Raw genomic sequence first — 25,973 nt, forward strand, 5'->3', positions numbered from 1 at the left:
CCAGGTTCAGATGTGGCTTGTCAGGCTAACTCATGCGGTCGCATGAGTTTTAGCCTTCGGGTTCATGCGATCGCATGGCCCAAATATTTAGCTCACAAATTGGGCTGCTACAGTGTAGCCCGAATATAATTTTAATTTTTTTTTCTGTTTTAAATTTTCTGTTTTAATATTTATATAAATTAAATAAAACTTATATTTTTACAAACTAAAAATAGAAATAGAAATATTTTATAATCATATATATATATATATTTAACAAACTCTTAAAAATATATAAATTTTGTTTTTCTTTTTATATTTTTGTATTTTTAAAAATTAAAACGTATTTAAAAGTAAATTAAAAATCTTTTTTTACATAGCGTTGCGCTTTTGGCGTTTAAGCAGTTCCCCGGTAGCGTCGCCAAAAATACTTGATGTGCGTAGAGGTGTATACGGAATAGTTATATTTTTACTACAAAATATTATTAAATACGATACAATTTTACACAAGTTATTTATTTATTTATAGAGTGGATATACCTAAACCTTGCTACAACACTTATAGGCAGTGTACCTAATCGTACAGTAGTGTAGTTTTTAGTAAGTCCGGTTCGTTCCAAAGGGAGCTAGCCAAGTTTAACGCTATATTTTTAAAACTATATTTATATATATATATATATATATATATATATATATATATATATATATATATATATATATATATATATATATATATATATAAGTAATATTATTATTATAAAAAGGGGATTTTTACCGTTTAATGATCGGTTTGTCGATTTTAAAACTTTTGTCGCAGTTAAAACCTAATGTAAAATATTAAAAATATAAAAGATTTAATTTAAAGCGTAAAGTAAATGACAATAATAAAATTGCGATAAATTAAAGTGCGATAAATAAAATGACAATAAATTAAAGTGCGATAATTAAAAGTGCAATTAAATATGAAATAAAGGAATTATGCTTATTTAAACTTCCGTAATCATGATGTTTGACGTGTTGATTTTAGTTTATTACCATGGGTTAATTGTCCTTTGTCCTAGATTATTCAATATGTCCATCTGGTTTTTGTCCATAACAGTCCATCAGTCATAAATATAAAGTGCGAGTGTCCTCGTCAAATTATCCTTATATCCGAAGTCAAATATTCCAACTAATTGGGGGCTTAAACTATAATTACACCAATTTTCCTTATATATAATTCACCCCTATTTTAATAAGTCCATTGACTATTAATCCATTCCCGTGTCCGGTTAAATGAACGATTATTTGTACTTATAAATATCCCGCCCATCATGTCCGATCGAGTGTATATGGTTATTTATAATTACATCCAATTGTAAATCTTTATATTAAATTAACGAACTATCATTCAATTAAACAAATATAAAGCCCATTAATAGCCCATAGTCTAATTTCCACAAGTGTCGTTCTTTTATCCAAACCCCAATTATGGTACAAAGCCCAATTACCCCGTCTTAATATTTTAGCCCAACATCATGATTACTTCGGCTTAAATAAGCATAATAATAACTTAGCTACAAGACATTAATTTAAAAAGGTTGAACATAACTTACAATGATTAATAATAGCATAGCTTTACACGGACAGAATTTCGACTTACACCCTTACAACATTCGCTAACATACCCTTATTATTATTAAAATTAATATTAAAATTAAAATTAATATATATATATATATATATATATATATATATATATATATATTACGTTTGAGAGAGAGAAAGATAAAAGATGTGTTAAGTTCGACCAAAAACTGCGAAATTTATAGATGTGGCCAGATATTTGCTGCCATGCGATTGCATGGAGATTGTTCTTGCTGGCCATGCGATCGCATGGCCTGGGTTTCCAGCTCACAATCGATTGTTTGCTTCTTGCCGACGGTTTTATTAAATAATATAATATATAAATAATTTTAAGAATTAATTATATATTATATTATATTATATTCATGTGCATAGTTGACTTGTAATTTTTAGTCCGTTGCGTCGAGCGTTGAGAGTTGACTCTGGTCCCGGTTCCGGATTTTCGAACGTCCTTGCGTACAATTTAATATCTTGTACTTTGCGTTTTGCGTCTTGTACTCTTGTAATTTCGAGACGTTTCTAATCAATAATTTGAACCACTTTGATTGTACTTTGTACTTTTGAGCTTTTTGGTCGTTTGCGTCTTCAATTCGTCGAATCTGTCTTTTGTCTTCACCTTTTATTATACAAACGAATATCACTTGTAAATAGAACAATTGCAACTAAAAGCTTGTCTTTCTTGAGGGATAATGCTATGAAATATATGTCCGTTTTTAGCATTATCATATGCTAGTTCAGGACGGTAGCATATATGTGACCCTTGCATGTTCAGTTGCTTATGCTTGGTCTGTTAGATAGTATCCATTCACTTAGCAGTTGTGCTAATTCCCCTACATCTCCAACCCTTGTAAGGTTTAGGTACTGCTGGTTAGAAGGGTGCTACGGACGGGTTGAAGACATGTTTGACATTATGCTAAACTCTGATGCTTTCTAATTTAATGATGTTTTCACGTAACACCATTGTTGTATAAAGTGATTTGTAAACAATGTTATGTACACGTTAACTATGGATATTTTGGTAATTAAATGCACTTCCAATGTTATAAAAAAAATATCAGGGTGTTACAGTATTTGTCATGGTTTGGGTGTTAAATCACTAGGTTTTAAGTGTGTTGGTATTTTGATGTTCCTAAGAACATGTTTGCTAGTCAAAATGGGTGTTGACTTTGATTTGGGGTCAAACTAAGTTCTGAGTCAAGTTTTGGTAAATCAAGTATGTAAATACTTGGTTTAGGTGTTAATTGGTGTTTTGAAAATATAATCACTTGCTGTTAGTGATTTTGGGCGTTTTTGTGACTTGTGTCAAATTGGGTAAATTGAATTGGGTCAATTGGAAGTTAAACTTTTGAATTAAGTGTAAATTGGTGATTTTATGACATAATTACTAGTAATGGTGATTTGGGTCAAACTTGACTTGTTTTGGTGGTTAAGTGCAATTTGGGTCAAGTTGCACTTATGGGTTAGTTTTGTAAGGTCAAGTGCAATGAATGTTAGTTTGTGTTTGTTTGAATGCGTCGGAATTACCACCCATAGTGGTAATTGGTAAAGTCCATTTTAGGGGTCTAAATGGGGGGTGGTTGTGAGCTAGACGAAAACCCTTGGTTAAGGGTGTTGGTGTAAATTCTCCTTTAGAGAATGTGTGTTTATGTGTATTGTACCTATATGTGTATTATAGGTAGAGGCTTTCTCGATTGCGTTTGGAGGCAATTTACATACATGACTTGTACGGGCATTTCAAGGTGAGTGAAATAATTATACGTGTATGTATATGATGTATTTACTTGTGTAGCATGAGATGTGAAGTGTCGACGTGTTAAGATACCACATTTCACGTGACGAGTAAAGTGTCGACGTGTTAAGACACCACTCCGGGAAGTATGATGGGTGAAGTATCGACGTGTTAAGATACCACCCGGGGGGTTAGTGATACGACGTGTTAAGTACACTAACGGATGTTATGTACACCGATGGTCCTTCGCGAGCACCATTCCCTTGTACTATTGGTTAACCATGGTTGTGTGAGTTTGTATTAGCATATTAAATTGTGAACTATATGCTATTGGCGATGCTAGCTTATTGTGAATTGCAGATATTAAGTTTATGCATTGTGATTGCATGGTTGTTGAATTGCTAGCTCGTATGCGGTATTTGTGTAAGTGTTTGCATGTAAGTAGATTATATATGTATATGTATAATTATTGCATTCACTAAGCTTTATGCTTACCCCTCTCATTGTTTACCTTTTTACATGTATTGTGATTGTAAAGCTAGCTAGTTGTTAGACTAGATGCGTAGGAGCGCTTGGGCTCGATGGGGGTAGCTTTTGGATATTTGGACGTGGATTGAGGATTTGGTAGTCCCCGAGATTATGCTCTTGGTATCGGGTTGGATTATTGAGTATTAACCCGTATTTGTGTGTGATTTGGTCATTATTACAAATGCTTTTGTAATGTGTCATTTGTGTACCAAGGGTCATTATAAATTGTTAAACGTATCATTATAATATTATGTTTTTGGTTAAAACAGAGTTGAAAATGTTATGTATTATGAACGCTTTAATGGGACCTAACTTATAATAAATAAAAAATAGTGCTTCGTTTTTGGTAAACGGATTTGGATCGTTTCACTCCATAAGAGATGACATGCATATTGCTACGAGAAATGGTTTCGCTCCAAATATAAATTTATGATAACAATTCACATATTGAAGGTTTATGCAATAATTTATTATATGGAAAATATATGAATACTCTACAAAAGTTTATAAAAGAAAGTGTTGAAATAAATATATTTCATATAATAAAAGTTTGTTTCTTTTCAATTGTAATACAAAAAAGGTAACACAAAAAAACTTAAAAAATTCTAAGAATTACTGTCCGTTACCTAATGAAAGTGTTTTTAAAAACAGTCAAGACAGCCGTCGCAACGGATTTACAAGTGTACAGTCGCAAAACGGGTAAAAAACGATGAACGAGTAAACAAGGATAAAAACGTCAACAATGGTCGAAAACGGTCAAAAACGTTAAAAAAAATGGTCGAGATGAGGTCAAGACGTATTTTGACCAACATTGACTAGTTTATATATTTCAAACAAAAATATTTCAAATTAAAGGCAATATTGGTCAAACACGTTGTATTTGTTTAATTTGAAATATTTTTGTATGAAATGTTTATGTTTGAAATATTTATATAAAAAATCAACATTGGTTAACATTCATTTCGATCCCGTCTCTACTTCGTCTTGACTGTGACACTTTAAAGTCTCGGTCATCTCGATTGTGTCTTGCATGTTTTTCAACTTTGCTAATGAGTAATAGAATATAGAATATATAGTGATTATGTGGTAATATATCTATCATCTTTTTTACTACATTCACTATGAATTATGAATTATCAGGTTGTATCGTACAAATTGTTAATGAACATTAATAGTGGATGTATAAATAGATGTTAGATATATGGTACGCTTACGATGACTCTTGGCTGCTCGCAAAGTGAGTAGTCTTTCTGTTAAAAAAAAAAGTTGAGTACCAAGTTAAAAAAAATCAATTCCTATATTAATATGCACTAATTATAGTGGTACGTCATTAGTCCATTAAAAAAAACCTTTTGACTTTTTGATAAGTTTTTCTACTGAATAAAGTGTTATATCTTGCAAATTGTGAGAAAGTCAAATGATTTTTTCGATGGGCCCACGGTTGACACCTCCTTTATAAGTCGAGCATATTTGTTTTTCTCTCATATCCACGTGATTGCAATAAAGTCCATAATACTATAACGAAATATTGTATTAATGAATGAAATTTAAAATGATTAGAAAAGACTATAAATTTCTATTTAAATTCTTATCTCTTATGTATGTGCTTTATTGATATAAGTAGTTTTATAAGTCCGTGCATTCGACATTTATTAAATTAGTAGTCGTAAACATCAATATTAATAATTATTAAATTTATAATACAATTAAAATAAAAAATCATTTGTTACTGATAATATTTTCATCGAATTATTACTGAATAGTAGCGCATAAATTATGAGTCCGTTTATTGAAATCATATTAAGTTCAATTGACAAATAATCGATAAAACAGCAAACATGGACCCTTAAAGAATTGTTTAAAAATCGATCGTTAAGAATAATATTTTATGTACATCTCTAATCGTATATGTTTTCAGTACAAAATAATTCTATTACGTCAATATTTCAAACGAAGCAATATCTATAAAGATTAATAAATAACCATTTTAACTCCAATTGACAATATGAGCCAGTGCGTTTATATAATATTCTACCAATATTATATTAACGTAATTTTTTAAATTTACGAAAACTGTCAATTATTTTTATATTATATAAAATATTTTTCATAAATATTATAATTATAATATTAATAAATAAATCTATTTTATAATTGTTATTACAATAAAAAAATATTGTACCATTTATTGTATAAATATTATAAATCAATATTTATAATTATTCAATATATCGTTTAAAATAATTCATAATAATAAGATATTATATAGTATTAACATTAATATTATATTGTAATATAATATAATATTTTATGTAATGAAATCTGTATATCAAATTTAATTAAGAAATCTAATAATTCGATTAATATATGGAACTAACTGATAGACTGACACATGACAGGAATAAAGAAGGAGTTGACACGTGACATGAATTAATTAGGAGTTGACACGTAGAATTATTGTTACACGCTTTATATAATATTGCTAAAACTATATAATATCTTTATATTATATAAAATATCACTCATAAATATTATAATTATAATATTAATAAAGAAATATCTATATTATTATTTTTATTACAATAGAAAACATGTACCATTTATTGTATATAAATATTATCACTCAATATTTATAGTTAATCATTGTATCATTTAAAATAATTTAATAATAATAATATAAAATATAATATTATTATTAATATAATATGATAATATAATAGAATATTTTATGTAATAAAATCTCTATATTAAAGGAGGAGTTGACACGTGACATGAATAAAGAAGGAGTTGACACATAGCATTAATTAATCAGGAGTTGACACGTAGGATTATTGTAAGACGCTTTATACAATGTATAGATAGATAGATTATAATTAATTATTTTTGAAATTATTGATATAGCTTTATGAAACACGAGGACAAAAATCTTAAATTAAAAACAAAATATGCAAACAAGTCGACCTCTACGCTTTACTCTTTATAAATTGAATTTTAATTTTAATTACTTTCTATACATGGATTACCATCAATTTTTATTTCATTTTCTCAAATGGTATTTAATATTCTTTGATTTATTAAGAATTAAGAATATAGTTTAAATAAAACATTATGTTAACGTTATACATGATTGTAACAAAATTGTGACATACTTGGTAAAAAGTAAGGGGCGATTCCAATGCTTTAAGGGATGAATCCCGTGACAACACCGTTTGAATTTTATTTATAAAGTATGTTTCAAATTGTATAGAATACTACTAGATTTAACTTATGATATCATATAATCTAAAAGTTTATAGTTTTTCTTTTAAGTAAACAATTATTAAAGCACTCTTCAAATATAATTAGTTATGTAAAAAATTTAAGAGTTCAATTGAATTTTGATCATGAATTCACCACTTTAAGAGGTAAACAGTTAACTTGATACCTTGGGTAGTTGCTTACATTGAGCGCTACTCTGTGTTTTTATATTTATTATATATAAAATTGTTTTGCCTTAAAAAAAAAACAGTTAACCTGATAGAGTTATACACTTATACTATTGTCAATGAGAATGAGAATTAAATCAACTAAATAAAGAAATATCAGGTGCTACTTCTTCATTTCTTTAAAAAGTATTTTTTGCTATATTTTTTTTTTAAAGGCAAATTTTATTGAATCATCACGAAATTTACAACGAATACAAGAGTCCTCGGGTACATTTAATCAACTCACTACTAGCACAAAGAGCTACAAAACCACAAATAGAACACAAGGCAAGAATACATACAAGTTGCTAAGATAGTAACTTAAACTACCCTTGCACTAAAGAAAAATGTGAGGGTTGTTGAACCATTGTGCCAATCAATGATCTTCGACTTGCAACGCTTCGCGACCCAATCGTAACTTACAATTTGGATTTCACTAAGTGCTACCGCGGGAGTCCAATACTTATTTTTAAAAATTTTCAAATTCCGATTCTTCCATAGTAAGTATCCGCATATCCATTCAACCGCTTGCCATATCTTCGCACCAACTTCCAACATCGTCTTATTAGCATTACCGCAAAATATTTCGCTTATACCCAAATTTGTTACATTGCCAAAACCCCACCAATTATAAACCTTTGTCCAAATTTCGTGTACTTTCGGGCATAAGGCAAGCGAGTGCTCAACCGACTCAACACCGCCGTCGCATAATGGGCAACGGACGGTGTGAAGGTCAATTCCTCTCTTGACTAATTCCTCTAAAACCGGGATACGACGACGTCTCGCTCTCTACACAAAAATTTCAACCTTTTTCGGCACAAAGTTGTTTCGAAATGTCTCGATTCTGTTGTTACTAGCATATAAAGTTTTGATATTAATAATATCCGTAAGTTTTTTGGTCGAGAAAGTACCATTTTGACAAAGCTTCCAAGTCCACGCGTCTTCACTATTTGGTTTGAAAGTAACCTGATCCAGCATCATTTTAAGTTCCGAAAGTTCCCTGGTCACCCTACCCCTTAGTTGTCTAGCCCATTCGCAAGTCATGTTGCACTTTGTCCCATCCCACGAAAACCTTTCACACACTTTTGAGTTTATGTTTTTCTCTAATCTCGCCAGCTTGTTGAATTTGACACTTAAGGCACCATCAAATAACCACGGGTCATTCCAAAAGGAAGTGGAACAACCGTTGCCAATTTTTTTTGAAAAAAGAGCTCCTGAAATTTACGCCAAGAGAATCTATACATTCTCCCACACGAACAATATTTAGCCAAGTAGTATTATTAGTATGAGAAAAAGAAAAATTCCCCGAACCCATAAGACCCGATGCCCCATATATACTCGAGATGACTTTGAACCACAAAGAAGTAGTTTCGGTTTTAAACCTCCACCACCACTTGCCGATCAAAGCCAAGTTTTTTTTTAAAGACCCGAAATTGAGGCCTCCGTCCTCGAAAGGAAGGATTACCTCATCCCATTTAACCCAAGCCATTTTTGACTCACTTCCCGACCCGCCCCAGAAAAAAGACCTTCTTACACTCTTGAGTTTATTTATCACACATTGCGGAGCACGGAAGAGCGAGAAGTAGTACAACGGTAAACTATTTAACACCGAATTTACAAGAGTCGAACGTCCACCAAATGACACCGCACGCCCTTCCAATCCGATAACCTTTTCTCAAATTTATCGATAACCGGTTTCCAACTACTATATTTACTCATTTTTGCACCGATCGGGAGCCCAAGATAAATGAACGGTAATGACCCGACTTTACAACCGAAGGTGTCTGCCATGTTTTCAACACTAGTTTTATCCACTCCAATCCCGAATAAATTACTTTTATTATAATTTACTTCAATCCTGATGTTAACTCAAAACACTTGAGGAGTGACATAAGATTATCAATATTTTCCTTCTTCCAAGTCCCGAAAAAAATGGTGTCGTCGGCATATTGAAGATGAGACACAACTACTTTATCTTTGCCGACATGGACTCCATCAAAAAGGTTGTTCCTAACCGCAGCTTTTACAAGCAAGTTGAGTCCCTCCGCCGCTATATACGTATTTTTTGCTATTACCACGTATATATATATATTTTTTAAAATTAATACAATAATCACATTCTTTTATTTGTGAGCTTTAAATTAGTTACCCGTATTTTATTTTTATCAATTAACGTTAGTTTGACCAATACATGTGTATCATATTATTATTCATATTATTCATATGTATATATATTTTATATTATACTACGAATATGAATTTATGACAATATATATTATCATTATCATGGATGTAATATATGAGATCTATTGTTTTCCTACAAAGTTATTTTTTTGTGACTTATATAAGGAAAAACGTATGCATTATCAAATGGCATGACGCCACGTGTATGAAACAGGCATTTTGGTCAACATGAGTCAATCAGTTTCATCTCACTGTATTTAAGTCCTGTGTTATACCACCAACTACACACACAATTTTTTTTTACAATTGGGTTGAATATCATAATCAAAAATTACACCGACACCGGTAACATCCGCACCTTCTCCCCTCTTACTAAACCTTTATGTAAATATTATATAATTTTATACAAATACAATTAAAAAGATTAACTTTTGATAGCTTAACTCATGTTTTGCTTTTTTAATGCATGAAAATTTGGTCAAACCTTTTTATAATAATATTTTTATGTTATGTTCGTGTGTTTCTTCTTTAATATTTTTGTGTTCTTTAACAAGCTACATTTGTTTTTATCTAATTTCTCGATCAATAAATTTGATGATTAATATGTAGAAAAAGGATGTTTGGAGATTGTCAAGTGATGTCAAGCATGGGTGGTGGAAGTGGGATATCATCTGAATCCATTTTTCCCAACTTTAACTTCATGCCTTATACCGATTTCTCTTCAATTATTCCGGTAATCGATCGATCGATAAATCTCTTTTTTGTTTTTATGAATAACTTTATTTATAGGAATGTGTATATGTTAGTTGTTTATATGTGGGTTTTATGAAATATTGTAGAAAGAGGAGATGGAGAGCATGGCAAGATCCGGAAAGGAAGAAATGGATAGCGGGTCGGGTAGTGATCAAATCGAAGGAGGATTGTCCGGAAACGAACAAGATATCGATCCACAACAACCTCCTTCAAAGAAAAAACGTTATCATAGACACACCGCTCACCAGATTCAAGAAATGGAAGCGTATGCGTCTATGTTTATATAACTAATATCCACATCCATATCCATATTCACGTTTATGTTCATATCCGTGTCACATTTATCTGTATAATAATTTTAATAAAAAAATAAAAATACAAAAACACACAAAATATGACATGTTTTGTGTTTGTTGCAGGTTGTTTAAGGAAAATCCACATCCAGATGATAAGAGAAGGATGAGATTAAGCCAAGAACTTGGGCTTAAACCACGCCAAGTGAAATTTTGGTTTCAAAATAGGCGTACACAAATGAAGGTGCGCATGTTAGCATATACATCCATTTTTAAGTCTTACACATACATGTTCTTGTTTTTCTTAGCTAAACCTAAAATTTAATGATAACTGATGAAACGTGCAATAAACCTCAGCACAGTTTTCAAGAAGACGTGTTTTTGATTATTTGTATGTGTGTGTGTGAGAATATATGACATATCATCATATTCTATAGTTTTGATTTTAATTTATTTTTTAAAAGTGTTTTGCCATTTTTATATATATTTTTGCTGACATATGTAAAAGGTGTGTTTTTTGTTTTCATTTCATAACTGAAATTAATAATTAATGACGCGCGTGTACATTACAAAACGCTTTTATATCCTTGTAACAGGGGACAAAATTTCCTTTTTTTTTTTAATTATATATAATAATTTATAATAATCAGCTTAACGAATTTAATTACTCGTATTAACTTATTTATAGTGAGGTTGTGTACGTGCGCATGTGTTTCGTATATTGGATCTCAAAGCTTTAAACAACAAACAACTAATAATTTAATTATAATAATTGTAATTAATTATTATTGTTATTTATTATTTTTTTGAAAAGCAAGAAATTTATATATAATTCCCAAAGTTTACGATTAGAGAGAACGCTTGCAAAAATCATAAAAGTTTTAATTGTTCAGTTAATAATTATAATTATCGTCTCTAATTGTTATTACTAATTTTTCTTCAAAGAAAGATATATCGTTTGCGAAATCATAAAACTTTAATCGTTTATATATATATATATATATATATATATATATATATATATATATATATATATATATATATATATATATATATATATATATATATATATATATATAATCCTGTAAATTATGCGATTAGATCACAAAGATAGCTGTAGTTTATGGCATTAAAAAGATAATCACCGGTTATTATGAATATTTTATTATTATTATTTGTATTTAATATTAAATTGTGGCTTTTCCTTAAAGGAAAAAAAATAGGTGTGTAAACAAGCCGAGCCGAACTTGAACTTGATTCGTTTAGAACTATCAAAGCTCGAGCTCGACTCGATTCGAGTCTAGTAGCTTCGTTCATTTAAAATTGTAAAAGTTCGAATTGAACTCGGCTCGAATACGAACAGTTTATTACTGATATTCGTTTGTTGATATTATGTATTTTAACTATTATACATACTTATTTTTATGTATATTTATCCATATAATAAAACTATTATTATTTAATATTTTAATTTAATTATTATATATTATATATTATTATTTTATTAACCGGTCGAACTTGAATTTTTTTAGCTCATTTACACCCGCAGAAAAAAAATATAAGTATGTAAAATGTAAATTATTTCAACTTTTAGAAAACATCTAATTTGTCAAAACTATAGGTGTAAATGAGTCGAGCTCGAGCTCGGCTAGGCTTGAGCTCAGCTCGTTTAAATTTCATAGGGTTCGAGCTTGAGCTTGATTTGGTTCGTGTCTAATATTTAAAGCTCGAGTTAGGCTTGTTTGATATTTTACAAGCTCGAGCTCAACTCGTTAATTAAATAATCTGATTTTGATTTATATTATTTAATTTTATTATATTTTATACTTGCTTTTGGTTTTTTTTTTATTACATATAAGATTTACTATTATTCTTTTGACTATTATTGACATTAGAGTAATATTATATAATTATATATATTATCAATAAATAGTATTTGGTGTATATAAATGAAAAAAACTCATTTAGGCTCGCGAGTTTGTTCAAGCTTGAGTTATCGTTTAGGCTCGGCTCGAATCGAGCTTTTAACGAGTTGATTTCGATTAGCTCGCGAGTAGCACCGTTCGCTTACGGCCCTAAAAGCACTTTTTTTTCTTTATATTTTTTTTCATCTTGTAAGAGCACTCTCAATGGAGATGTTAAAGTATTGCCAATCTTCTAGCCAATAATTGACACCATTGGGAGCAAAGTGTCAAAGTAATGTCAATCTTAGTTTGTCAATGATTTTGTGAATGTTGAGCATAAATCATCACGAACTTTATTGGTTTAATTGGTTGTACATTTTGCTTTAAGATGTGTACTATAGTTTATTGAATTAATTTGTAGTGGTTGAAAAATAGTGTGATGGTTGAAAATGATATGTGATGGGTTAGTAATGAGAAGGAAATAGAAAATAAATGGTAATGTGGTGCTGATGTGACAGTGTGTTAATTTGAAGAAGAGTGTTATAGTTGTGAGTGATTTAAAAAACTTAACTAGTGTAACAACATTGTTTAATAGATGTGATACTAAACAAATTAATTTCTCGAAAACTTGAAAATTAGCAGGGTGCGCACGTTAACCAGACGCATATGCATTTACTGAATTTTTGGTTGCTTGCCCATTAATATACGCTGGTGGTGTGTTAGGTCAGCTCCTACACCTCCTGTAACATAAGCCTCCCACAAGGGGAGCATAGTCTTTTAATATACATCTCTTTTAGGGTTAGGGTTATTATCACCTTACGGAGTACGGACTAATATTTTTCACTTATCAATTCATGGGCTCCATATTTATTACTATTTTATTAAAAAATTTAAATTTTTTTTTTACGGATCAGTACATTTTCTATCTACTACTGCAATAACTTTGTGTAAGTTGATCAGTATTTTTTTAGTTTCAATGTCTATATATGTGACAACATTGGAATTTAATTGGTTTCTATTTTTGTACCTCAGGATTTAATTTTGTGTTTACTTTTATATAGGCACAACAAGACCGCGCGGATAATGCTGTTCTTAGAAACGATAATGAGAATTTAAGAAATGAAAACAGTCGATTACAAAATGCGCTGCGTGCACTTGTTTGTTCTAACTGCGGTGGATCTTCGATATCTTTTGATGAGCAACAACTTCGAATGGAAAACGCTCGACTCAAAGAAGAGGTATTTTTTTTAACAGAAATTGTACTACTGTACATATAAGCTTTTAAATAAATAAGATGTATATGTATATGTATATATATTACACCATAATAATCTTGTTCTAATAATTGTTTGAATGCTTATTTATATCAGATGATAATCCTCTCCAGTTATAAAATAACAAGATAATTGTTTATTTTTTTATGGAAAATGCTAACGATAGTTCTAAGAGCTGACGTTAAGGGGCATAAAAAGCTTGTACAATTCAAAACCGCCACTTTAAAGTCAAACTTAACCGCCATGTACAAGTTATTTACGCATCTTAATAACAGCACTTGGGGTTGTCGTTAGCAAATTCTTTTAGTATTACATTTTGTTTAAGCATAAAAAATAGTAGCTTGATAGGTCAAGTAAGAGGAGAGAATCTCAACCCATTTATATCTGCGTAATACTGTATAGAGTGCGCGCATCAAATTATCTTTAATCTGATAAAATAAGATTGTATAACTAACGATGAAATGAATGTGTTCTTGAAGTTGGATCGAGTGTGTCTTATTGCGAGTCAATTTTGTGGGAATAATCAAATGCAAGCACAAGTTCAAGCACCTTTACATCAAATGATGAACTCAAATTTGGATTTGGACATGAACATGTACCCAAGATCAGCATATGATCAAGAACAAGGCATGCAAAATTGCAATGAAATGATGCAAATGAATAATCCATTAATGCCACCTCAAGTTGGTCCCAACTTTGCAGCTGCAAATGGGCTAATGATAATGGATGATGAAAAGCCTCTTGCGATTCAATACGCGATATCGTTTATGGATGAAGTTGTTAAGATGTGTAGGGTTGATGAACCACTTTGGACTCAGGTTAATGATGTTGCAGGCAAAGAAGTGCTTAATCTTGATGAATATGCTAAGATGTTTCCATTATTTAATAGCAGGAAGAACGATTTAGGCGAATTTAAATATGAAGCCTCGCGTGCTAAATCGGTTGTGATTATTAACAGTATCACATTGGTTGATGCTTTTCTTGATGCAGTATGTCTCTTGTTTCTCATGTTAAGTATATAATATAATTGTTATAATATTTTTATAATAATATAATTATAATTATATCATTTTGTTGGTTTTTCATGTTTTTTGATTGTGGTGTATATTTTAGGATAAATGGATGGAGTTGTTTCCCTCAATTATTTCGCGTGCAAAAACGCTTCAAGTCATCACTTCTGGTGTTAACAGAAATGCTAACGGTTCTCTGCAGCTGGTAAGTATATATACAATATTTACATAGATGTTGCAGAATGGGTAACGTGGGTCAAACGGGTTAAGTGTTGGCAATGTGACTTTTTGGGCGACTTTTAACCCGTTTACTCCTTTTGACCCGTCTTTATGTATTACCTTATGACGACTAAAATTTAAACAAAAAATATATATTCTTCTGCCGTTCAAAAAACCAAAATCATAATATAAATTGACCCATCCAATGATAAATGTGTCAAGATTGTTGTGCATAAGTTTGAGTGAACTTTTGGTTTTATGTTAATCTGATATGTTAATGTTATGAATAGATGTATGCTGAGCTGCAAATGTTATCACCACTTGTGCCAACAAGGGAGATTCACTTTCTCCGTTACTGTGCACAAGATCCCGAGGATGGAAGCTGGGCAATCGTTGATTTCCCGCTAGAAAGCTTTCATGAGACTTATCAAACATCTCTTACTAGATACAAGCGTCGCCCCTCGGGTTGTATTATACAAGACATGCCCAATGGCTATTCAAGGGTGAGAAATCATTATCATTTTAGTATCGATCGATCTATCTTTCATTGTAATTATAAGCAGGATTTTTCTATCGACGGCCCTAACGATGTTGTTAACACGTTCTAAACAGTTGTACATTCATGTAACTAACTGCCACCAATAAATTAATAGGTAACCGCTATGTACAACTATTTAAAGCGCGTTAACGACAGCTATTAGACTGTCGTTAGAAAAATCCTTATAAATAATATTAACTAAACTTGTAAATACCCTTTTTCAATTTTTTGATTTAGGTTTCTTGGGTTGAACATGCTGAGGTTGAAGATGAGCCCGTTCATGGGGTGTATGCTGATTACGTTGGTAGTGGAATTGCATTTGGAGCTCAACGTTGGCTAGCTGTTCTACAACGACAATGTGAGAGGCTTGCTAGTCTTTTGGCCCGAAATATATCTGATATCGGAGGTACATTTATCAAACGTATCGTTTAATTATAACATGATTCGTTAATTAGTTGATAACTGTCGTTTAACCGAACTATGGTAACAGCAGTGATACCATCACCAGAAGCAAGAACAAATTTGATGAATTTGGCTCAGAGGATGGTAAGGATGTTTTGCCTTCAAATAACGGGCTCGTGTGGTCAATCATGGACAGCCCTTTCTGATTCAGTGGAGGATACGGTTCGAATCACAACTAGGAAAGTTACTGAACCGGGCCAGCCCAATGGCTTGATCCTGACTGCGGTCTCCACAACTTGGCTTCCGCATCCTCACTATCAAGTTTTTGATCTTTTGAGAGATGAAAGACAACGATCTCAGGTTAATAAAACTCTATGCATTTGAACCTCATGAAACCCTAACTCAATTGATCCATTTATTAGACTAATTGAACTGATTTTATATGTATATACTTTTATCTGGTTCTAATTGCATATAATTTGTATCAATAATCACAACAGATTGATGTGCTTTCGAATGGTAATCCGTTACAAGAGGTTGCTCACATTGCAAATGGCTCTCATCCTGGAAATTGTATCTCCTTGTTTCGCATCAACGTAAGTTTATAATCCCAGAAAATATATAAATTAAATTAATATTTTTGATTAATTTTGTTAATTAAACTCTAATTACATAAACTTTAAATATTTTGGGACCAGGTGGCTAGCAACTCATCCCAAAATGTTGAACTAGTACTTCAAGAGAGTTGCACTGATGAATCGGGTAGTCTTGTAGTGCACTCAGTATGCGATGTGGACGCTATTAAACTTACGATGAGCGGTGAAGATCCATCGTGTATCCCTCTACTTCCTCTAGGGTTTGTCATTGTGCCAGCTGGACGAAACCCTAATGGCAACATTAATGCCGGGACAACAACAACAACCGAATCTAACGAAGGTTGCTTATTGACTGTGGGACTACAAATGTTGGCCAATTCTATGCCTAATGCGAAACTCAACCTCTCGAGCGCCAACACTATCAACAACCACATTCAAACAACGATGCAACAAATCATATCTGCTCTTGGCGGTTTTGCCACCAATAACATCGGCAACACTACTGACACTAATAGTTTTAGTGCTATTAGTGTCAATGTTGATGATGTTGGCAACATTGGTGGCTTCGACGAGCCACCAACAAACAAAGTCGAGTCAAGCTCGACTTCTACGGTTAATTAATTGTTTGACAGTTAATTAACCTAAAAAACAAATATATATTATGGTCTTTTTTTTTATTTTTTGGGACATTGATGGAGTATGGTTAAGTTTGTGTAGGGTAGGGTTAAAAGGGTAAAGATGTCTTTTGGTTGTATGACATTATGGTGGTTCTGGTCAAGGGTCAGAGTGTAATGAAGAGAGTTGGTTGGTAAGTAAGGACAGAGAAGGAGTCTGCAACATCAATGAATGGAAGGTGGTGGGGTGAAGGTGCATGGTAACGAGGGTAGTCAAGAGCGCACCAGATTAGTTCTTTGTTGACTAATTATATGCAGTCAGCAAGGGTTATATGGTTCGGGAATTGACTTTCTTTTCTTTTTGTGTTTCGTAACCCTCACCTTATTTTGAACCTTTTTGGAAAAGTTGTTATTTTCTGATTTGGATGTTTGGTCGAATTTTTATAATATATAAAATATTTTAGGGTTTTTAAATCTTTATTTTTCTGTAATTTGCATGTTATGTTAAAATGGTTATGTTTGAGCTATATTGGTTTCATGTTACTGTATATCTTTTTTTACAACGATTGAGATCATTCGAGGGGACTAAAACATCCGTTGCAATCATCTCCTGTTTCGACTATGGATGTTATGTTTTTGATAGACATATTAATGGCAACGTTACTCAAAGACGAAAATCATTAATGCGTTGAACCTTGTGATATAGTGGGATAAAGTTTGAAACTTCATAACGTAGAGGTGCGTATGCAATACTCCATACTTAATAACGTGTAGAAAATAAAAAAATCGATATGCCTACATTTTTTTTATTCCTATATAAAACATTTCTTTCCCAATTTTGAGGCCAACAAAAAAAAAACAATTTATATTTTGAAGAACAAAAAATTACAAAATATTTTTTAAGGCACTTAAATTTTTATGATCTTTCATAAAGCGTCGTCAGTTGGTAATAGCCGAAGGCGGGTGAAAAAGGTGAGTACATTCACAGTAATGGAACTTCAATCATGTCACGGCGAAACTAGTGACACGGGGCAAACAAAAACAAAACTCTTATGTTTTAGTGAAAAAAATTAGTGTAATTTAATCTTTAATTCAAATGGGGCGAGCACCCCCTCTGATATAGCTTATTGATCATATACATAGCATTGTATATGTATATATTTAAGTTGTTAAGAGCCAAAAGCAGAATTACGTGGACTATAATCCAAAGTTATAGAATAATCGCTGAAAATAAGTACAGCAGTTATGTTTTCTCATTAACAAAAGACTGTGGTTTAATCCGCTAAGCTTCCGCGGATAGTTAAGCAATCCACAAACCGCTTTCGAATACTATAAATAGAGAGCATGGCCTCTCATTTATGGGTTGTTGGTTCTCTGCCATTTTGCCCGAGCCTTTGTGATTTTCACTTGTGATCTTGCCCAAGGGATTTTACATAGCGCTAAGGTGAATTATGCTAATTGACAATCAAGACCGGGTCAGGGTAGTTGATCACTTGATTGCTAAAGTGAAAGACGATCATTGGGACCTAAAATAATCGTCAAACATCCCATCCTCCATTTTATTATTGCACTCGATCCTTAATTAAGTAATAACTTGATCAAGGATTGATCAATTGACGCCATCCGTGAAACACGTTTTACAAATTAAACTGAAGATTTTTTGTTTCGTGCTATCAAGCGATTAATTCTTTGGTTTAATTTCAATCGTGTTTTTGTTGTGATGATTTGCAGGAGAATACGTTTGAAATTGGCGGTAAAATTCTTGATTATTTAGAATAATGAGCAATATCGGAAATGATAGCGATATAGTGGTCGCTGTGCGAACGAATGTCCAAAAAAGAGGAAAAAAGCGAAAGTCAGCTAAAATGTATCACAGTTGGCAACTCGCGCCAATTAGTTTCCCGAAAATGCAAAGCGATGATTTCTCTTAAATGCCGATAGTAGTATCGTGCAAAATCTCAAAAACCGGAATTACAGTCATGAAAGTTCATATTGATAATGGCAGTAGTGTTGATATTTGTGATGACCCAGAAATTTCTGACCAAATTTAAACTTAATCTTTAACGTTTCCGACACGATAAGCAAAGTCTGTAAAACTGAATCTCAAAATTTTTGAACTACTTTCATATAATCAAATACCTTTCGGTTGTTCTTGACGATTCGCGAACAATTATATGTATATAGATACATACATATATATATATATATATATATATATATATATATATATATATATATATATATATATATATATATATATATATATATATATATATATATATATATATATACTATAATTTGAAAACGTAACAATGTATTAATTGTTTGATACCTTACATTAAACTTATTGGTTTAAATATTTATTTGAATATATTTGATAAGTTGGAATATTAATTGTATGAATAACTTGCGACGAATATTTAAAACGTGTTTATGAATGTTGAAAATATATATTAACTTGGTCATAAAACGATTTGTTATATATCAACAAATAGCGAGACAATGATTTATAGAAGTAAATGACCAAAACACTCGAAAGTTTAAGATACACTTTGAATGATATAGTTTATTGATAATTTAAGACTATATTTTGACAAAGGTACGAGTCACAAAACGTAAATTGCGAGTTTTCTAAGCGTACGAAAATGCGTTCGAGAAACCGGAACTGGGACATAAGTCGAGTGACAACGTACGAGTCATCGGAACGAAAATTACAAGTCAACTATGCACATGAATTTAATATAATATATAATTAATTATTTAAATTAAATATATTATATATATTATATTTAATTATGTCGACAAACAAGAAAACAAAAAATATGTGAGCTGGATCTGACGGCCATGCAATCGCATGGGAAATAGGCATAAAACCCATGCGAGTGCATGAGCTCATGCAAGTGCATGAGATTTGCACTAAAATCCCATGCACTCGCATGGGCATCAGAATCAGGAATTATGCCTATAAATACCAGGTTTCTGCTCGAGTTTATTTACACATATATTACTCCATAAGTTATTTATTTATTTAAATTATTATTATTATTATTATTATTATTATTATTATTATTATTATTATTATTATTATTGTTATTATTATTATTATTATTAATAGTATTATTATTATTAATTATATCACTTAAAATACTACGACGAGGTCATGAGCGTGTCACTTTCAAAATGGGTTTTCAAGCGGGATAGAGCTAAGGAAACTATGGGTTACTACTAAGGAGGTTATGAGTATTGTTCGAGGGTATTGCTCGTAAGTCAAACTAGTGTTTTATCATCTTCGTTGCGTCTACGTACTTTTCTGAAATATTGAATCACAATATTGATACGTAAGCATTTATATTTTATCTTTTATAAATTAATAGTGTATCCATGTCTAGTGCTCGAGTATATATGTTTATGCATGCTTGTATACTAAATTTCGTCATTAAACAGTTTATAATGAATCACTAATTAAATACATATACTACTGGTAAAAGGTATATGATATACATGTTTTTGGAAAGCTGGCGAAAAATCAATAACTTTTTATTTAGATATCGAATAGTTTCGATGAACGGATTAAAAGATATGATCAACTGAATTATGATTGACGTTAATTGAAATTGCTTTTGAATCTGCAATTAAGATTTAAACAACTTGTTTACGAGATTGATAAAGTGAACTTTTAACTATTACTAACCGAGTAAATGAATCCTTATATAAGGTACGTCTCGTTTGTTGAACTATTGTCAAAATTGACTTTTTGAAACGACTTTGGATAACTTTTGTATGTCGATCTCGAGCATTAGGATTGTGATACACTATGACCTGACCTAGCTTGATAGACATTTATTGACCAACATATGTTCTCTAGGTTGAGATCTATGATTATTTGATATTCCGAGTTTCGGTCACATTACGATGAATAACTTTATGTGCTGCTAATGTGAGTTTCATTGCTCCCTTTTTAATTGCTTTTGCAATATATATTTTTGGGCTGAGAATACATGCAATTTATTTTAAATGCAATGGATACAAGTACATACTTAATTATACTCTGAGTTTGAACCGAAAATCCCTTATCTTTGGTAACTAGTAACTGCCAGTACATAGGATATGGACTGGTGGGCGCGAATAATAGTATATGGATCCATACGGCTTGACATCCCCGTCTGAGCTAGAGCGCTAGCCTTTTAACGGACGTGTGTTATTTGAGTTTAGGACACGTTGGTTTGCGTGTATTAAAACGAATGGGGTATTTATCATTATAACGTTAAAGCTTAGTTACCAGGGTGCTCTGTTACGTAGAATCTATTGATAAACGTTTCTGGATGAAACAACTGAAATCTTGTGATCCACTTTTATATAATCTATTGATAAACGTTTCTGGATGAAACAACTGAAATCTTGTGATCCACTTTTATCTACAGATTATACGAAACAATAAAACTATGAACTCACCAACCTTTGTGTTGACACTTGTTAGCATGTTTATTCTCAGGTTTCCTAGAAGTCTGCCGCTGTTTGCTTATATGTTAGACAAGCTATGTGCATCGAGTCTTACATGACATATTTTTCAAGGAAACGTTGCATTCACCAAATCATCACCATGTATCTTATTTTGACTGCATTGTCAACGGAAGTATCGTTGTAAACTATTATATTACGATGATTGTCTATATGTAGAAATCATCAGATGTCGAAAACCTTTGATTTAAATATTCATTTATGGTGTGCCTTTTCAAAAGAATGCAATGTTTACAAAACGTATCATATAGAGGTCAAATACCTCGCAATGAAATCGATGAATGACGTATTGTCCATATGGATTTGGAGCGATCGTCACAGTTGGTATCAGAGCGTTGGTCCTAGTGAACCAGGTCTTGCATGAGTGTGTCTAACTGATAGTTGTTAGGATGCATTAGTAAGTCTGGACTTCGACTGTGTCTGCATGTCAAAAGTTTTGCTTATCATTTCTTGTTGGAAATTACCTGTTTATCAAACTTAAGTCTTGACACGTGTTTTTGCATTTATTGCATACACGGTGTATAGACAAATCATATCCTATCATATCTACTACAGTGGATCTTATTTGGCGCTTTTCGAATTTCCCTCCGTAAATTACGGAATCTTTTTACTATATATACGTATGCGAGAAGACGGAGATATCATCCAGTATTCAACCCTCAATTCATATCGAGAATCATTTCATAACTTTCTGTGATCACATAAGATGGCCTCTTCGAATAGACCAAGTTCCTCTAGCTCCGAAGACAGCGTAACGGGAGCGCACCGACCGATTAACTACCGTGATTTCTTTAGAAAATGGGGATGGGTTCGCGAAATACTTACCCTATGGAGAAATGAAGAAGGTACTCCATACCACGAGCCGAATTTACCGCCTAACGTCGGAGTACTCGATCCGCTTACCGGCGAACCTGTTCGCAACACCGTTTTCACTCTTTTCGCAAGGATTTTCCGCCTCGAAGGTCGACTCGATGTAGTTAAAGATAGTATTCGTCCTCTACACCCGAATTCTAATCAGATAGGATTATTGGAAGAAGTTAAGAGACTTCGAACTAAATATCAAGAATTGACAACCCTTACGGAAGAATGGGTAGAACTAATTCATAGACTCGAGCGTAAAGTAGAAACCCTGGAGGTGACGGTGTTTGATTTGGAAGCTAGGCTCACATCTACTACACAGGTACCATAAGCAGTACCAACAACAACAGCAACACCACCATCACAAGCCTCAATATCACGATCTGTACCTCGAACATCAACGTCATATGCACCGTAGATACCAAGGAGTATCACCAACACCAACCACACCTGTAGCACCACAAGCTCCACCAGCTCCATAACCACCGACGATATCGACACCACAATCACCAATGAGTATATTGTAATAATGAGTTATGAAGTATTAACTCACTATTTCCAAAGAATTTATATATTATATAGATTTTGGAAATCATAATATATCTTTTCGTACTAAGCTATTATGTATGAATTGAAAAAGGGTCAATATTACTCTGTTAAATTCATATTACTAATGTGTTATGATGTACATCCTTAGATAACAACTTAACCTTCGTTAACTACAATCTCCGTTTCAACTCGATGAATTCCATTTCATAATAAACCAAGTGTAATATTCAATTACATAATTGATTTTACATTTTCATTTTCGATGTACTCAAAACTTTCCAGAAAACATCATCTGTGCCTTGTAAGGTTCACACAAATTTTCCACGAGCACCACACCCTTCACCGAGGAATATCAATAAGAATAAATAATGAAGTATCGATTACATTAGCGAAATACTTCGCAAAGATTGTGTAATCTTTAATGTTTTAAAGATTATTCATTTCTAATTCAAGCCGAAAATCAAATGAGCTTAATATGATATTAACTCATTAAATCTGTGTTACATCTGAAGAAAAATATACATACATATATTTTCATAAAGACGGTAATAAAAATTCTTTTGTACAAAATATTAATTGTGAAATCTTTAACGGGTAGGTAATACTCAAGAAATATATAAGTTCACAATTAATATGTTATACTGTACATTCTCTTACTTTGATTCAAAAATTATTAACAATGCTCACAACGATATACAATAGTTTTCATACAAATTCAATTACATATTCTGATATTGACGAATCAGAATCCAAGTCATAACTCTGAACCAGTGACATCATTCTTAGATCTCTACATCTTTCAAAGCTATACTTTGACTTCAAAACTATGCAAGATCCTTTAGTATTGTTATTACAGAAAATAATCTTGCAATTCCTTTTCAAAGTATCCAGTATTATCAACCATCCAACCAGTCAACTTCGACTTTTCAGATTAGCCTTATTATAATCTTGATATATACGTTTTTGTTACTGAGGAACCTTTCATGTTCCACCACATTAGCAGTAAATTTATCAACAACTTCATTTATCCTTGACCTTCCGAAAAATCATTATACTCATTGAAACCCTATCATGTACTCATCCACATCTTGTAACGGTAATTGCCATACCAACTACTGGGAATTAGCAATCAGTATTTTGAATCTCGCAGCATTTTCTATGACAACAGTTATATAAAGATAACATCTATCTTCTAGACTTACATACTTCGAATGTGAAGTTTCTGAAAAACACCCCAAACTGTAAAACTAGTCCTCCGAATTTTGGAAAAATGCTGACGAAGCAGCAAAAACTATAAACGACGTTAACAGTCAAAAGTTTGATGATAAAGAATGGTATGGTGGTAAATCTGAGAAAAAGAGAAGGTTTGGAACTGGAAAACGAATTTAACAGACCGTGAAGGAGACAAAGGACAAATACAAGGACCAAACTCTATATTCAAAGAATCCAAATGATTCAGTGTCTACTGAAGTCATTAACGAATACCTTACTCCTGACTCTAAACCTTCACAGACAAATCTTCTTCACCATCCGTTAATATTAGAAATTCTAAGATATTATCGTATCCTTCATTATAAATACCCTCGATATTTCTGAAGATATTTTCATAACTATTCTTATCTGAAACCATTCATCTCTTCGCACTATCTGTGTTACATCATAAAAGAAACTATTTTAGTTTCAAAAATCTGAAAAATTCGAAAATATGAATGTTTTTGAAGTAGTGTTGGGAACTGAAGCATGAATTAATATAATATAATAACACTTGATCAACGTGATTATATTACAGTAAATCATGCTGAGTTTCTAATGGAACGTGATAAAGGTTCACAGATCCCACCATCATCATGAACCATGTTACATAACTCTTTCATTCTATATAATCTCTAAATATATCAAGAAAATATATTTCTTGATGATTCGGTCTTTTCCGGATATTCTGGTAATTTGACAAATCAAGATCGTGCTATTGCCATTTCTTTCTTAGAACATTAGTTATGTTCATCTGAAACTTCATACCTACGAATTCTGGACTATTATTCGCTTGACTTGAAGGCGGGAAGAGAAAACGAAAGCATGAAGCTTCGAAATATAACGGAGAATATAAAGCCCTATAAAAACACATAAATTACAAACCATGTATATCAATAAGTACTGCAACGTAAAGACACGGGAGAACTAAAAACACTATAAAGCCAAGAGTATAGTAAAAGTGAATAGATTCCTCCGGCGACAGATGAAAAAGAAGAATGATAGATATGAAAGTTAGGAGTATATCAAGAATCAGAACTGGATGAAGCATTTTCACAATCTATTAAGAAGTATTAAATAAGGAAGAAGATTATAGGAGTGGTGAAAATAAATGAAACGGAAGAGGTCAATTTATAGCAAAATATCAGACATAGCAATCGAGGCAGATTACGCATTTAATCAAAGAAAATCCTGATTTCCGCAAATTCCGAAGAATCAAATTTTATTTAGATAATGAAGATTTTATATTCCTTAAATTCCGAAAATCAATCGTTACTACGTCAAGAGATAAGACGCATCTCTATTCTCCATTTCACTCTATTACGACAACTTCCCTCATACACTTCGAGTAATTGGATTGTTTTATCCATATTATTCAACGGTGATAAAAATTCTATTTATCAACACATATTCGTCATGAAAACATTTTTATTGTTAGCCATGACGACCTCACTCAAATTTCGGGACGAAATTTCTTTAACGGGGAGGTACTGTGATGACCCAGAAATTTCTGACCAAATTTAAACTTAATCTTTAACGTTTCCGACACGATAAGCAAAGTCTGTAAAACTGAATCTCAAAATTTTTGAACTACTTTCATATATTCAAATACCTTTCGGTTGTTCTTGACGATTCGCGAATAATTATATATATATATATATATATATATATATATATATATATA

The 25,973-nt window shown here is 31.8% G+C and overlaps 2 protein-coding genes across 2 annotated transcripts; one reads left to right on the forward strand and one right to left on the reverse strand.

The window, feature by feature from the left end:
* Positions 1–7,647: 7,647 nt before the first annotated feature.
* Positions 7,648–8,370, reverse strand: LOC139860378 (uncharacterized). Its single transcript, XM_071849140.1, has 2 exons — positions 8,293–8,370; positions 7,648–8,115 (listed from the first exon to the last, which is right to left on the reverse strand). The coding sequence occupies exons 1-2, from the start codon at positions 8,368–8,370 to the stop codon at positions 7,648–7,650; spliced, it is 546 nt and encodes a 181-aa protein (XP_071705241.1).
* Positions 8,371–9,839: 1,469 nt separating this feature from the next.
* Positions 9,840–17,120, forward strand: LOC139860379 (homeobox-leucine zipper protein HDG5-like). The gene is made up of 12 exons (XM_071849142.1): positions 9,840–9,859; positions 10,126–10,243; positions 10,350–10,528; positions 10,683–10,800; positions 13,522–13,698; positions 14,214–14,723; positions 14,848–14,949; positions 15,254–15,466; positions 15,739–15,907; positions 15,995–16,263; positions 16,404–16,499; positions 16,602–17,120. The coding sequence occupies exons 2-12, from the start codon at positions 10,127–10,129 to the stop codon at positions 17,118–17,120; spliced, it is 2,469 nt and encodes an 822-aa protein (XP_071705243.1). The 5' UTR covers positions 9,840–9,859; position 10,126.
* Positions 17,121–25,973: the final 8,853 nt, after the last annotated feature.

Source organism: Rutidosis leptorrhynchoides, chromosome 7 (genome assembly GCF_046630445.1).
Source record: "Rutidosis leptorrhynchoides isolate AG116_Rl617_1_P2 chromosome 7, CSIRO_AGI_Rlap_v1, whole genome shotgun sequence".
NCBI classification, from domain to species: Eukaryota; Viridiplantae; Streptophyta; class Magnoliopsida; order Asterales; family Asteraceae; genus Rutidosis; species Rutidosis leptorrhynchoides.

Excerpts from the sequence above, each read along its gene's own strand:
- LOC139860378 (XM_071849140.1), bottom strand. The coding sequence starts at position 8,370 with ATGACTTGCGAATGGGCTAGACAACTAAGGGGTAGGGTGACCAGGGAA. Across the intron at positions 8,116-8,292 it reads TTAAAATGATGCTGGATCAG|AGAGCGAGACGTCGTCGTAT; the intron begins GTTACTTTCAAA and ends ATTTTTGTGTAG.
- LOC139860379 (XM_071849142.1), top strand. The coding sequence starts at position 10,127 with ATGTTTGGAGATTGTCAAGTGATGTCAAGCATGGGTGGTGGAAGTGGG. Across the intron at positions 16,264-16,403 it reads ATGAAAGACAACGATCTCAG|ATTGATGTGCTTTCGAATGG; the intron begins GTTAATAAAACT and ends TAATCACAACAG. Across the intron at positions 16,500-16,601 it reads TCTCCTTGTTTCGCATCAAC|GTGGCTAGCAACTCATCCCA; the intron begins GTAAGTTTATAA and ends TTTTGGGACCAG.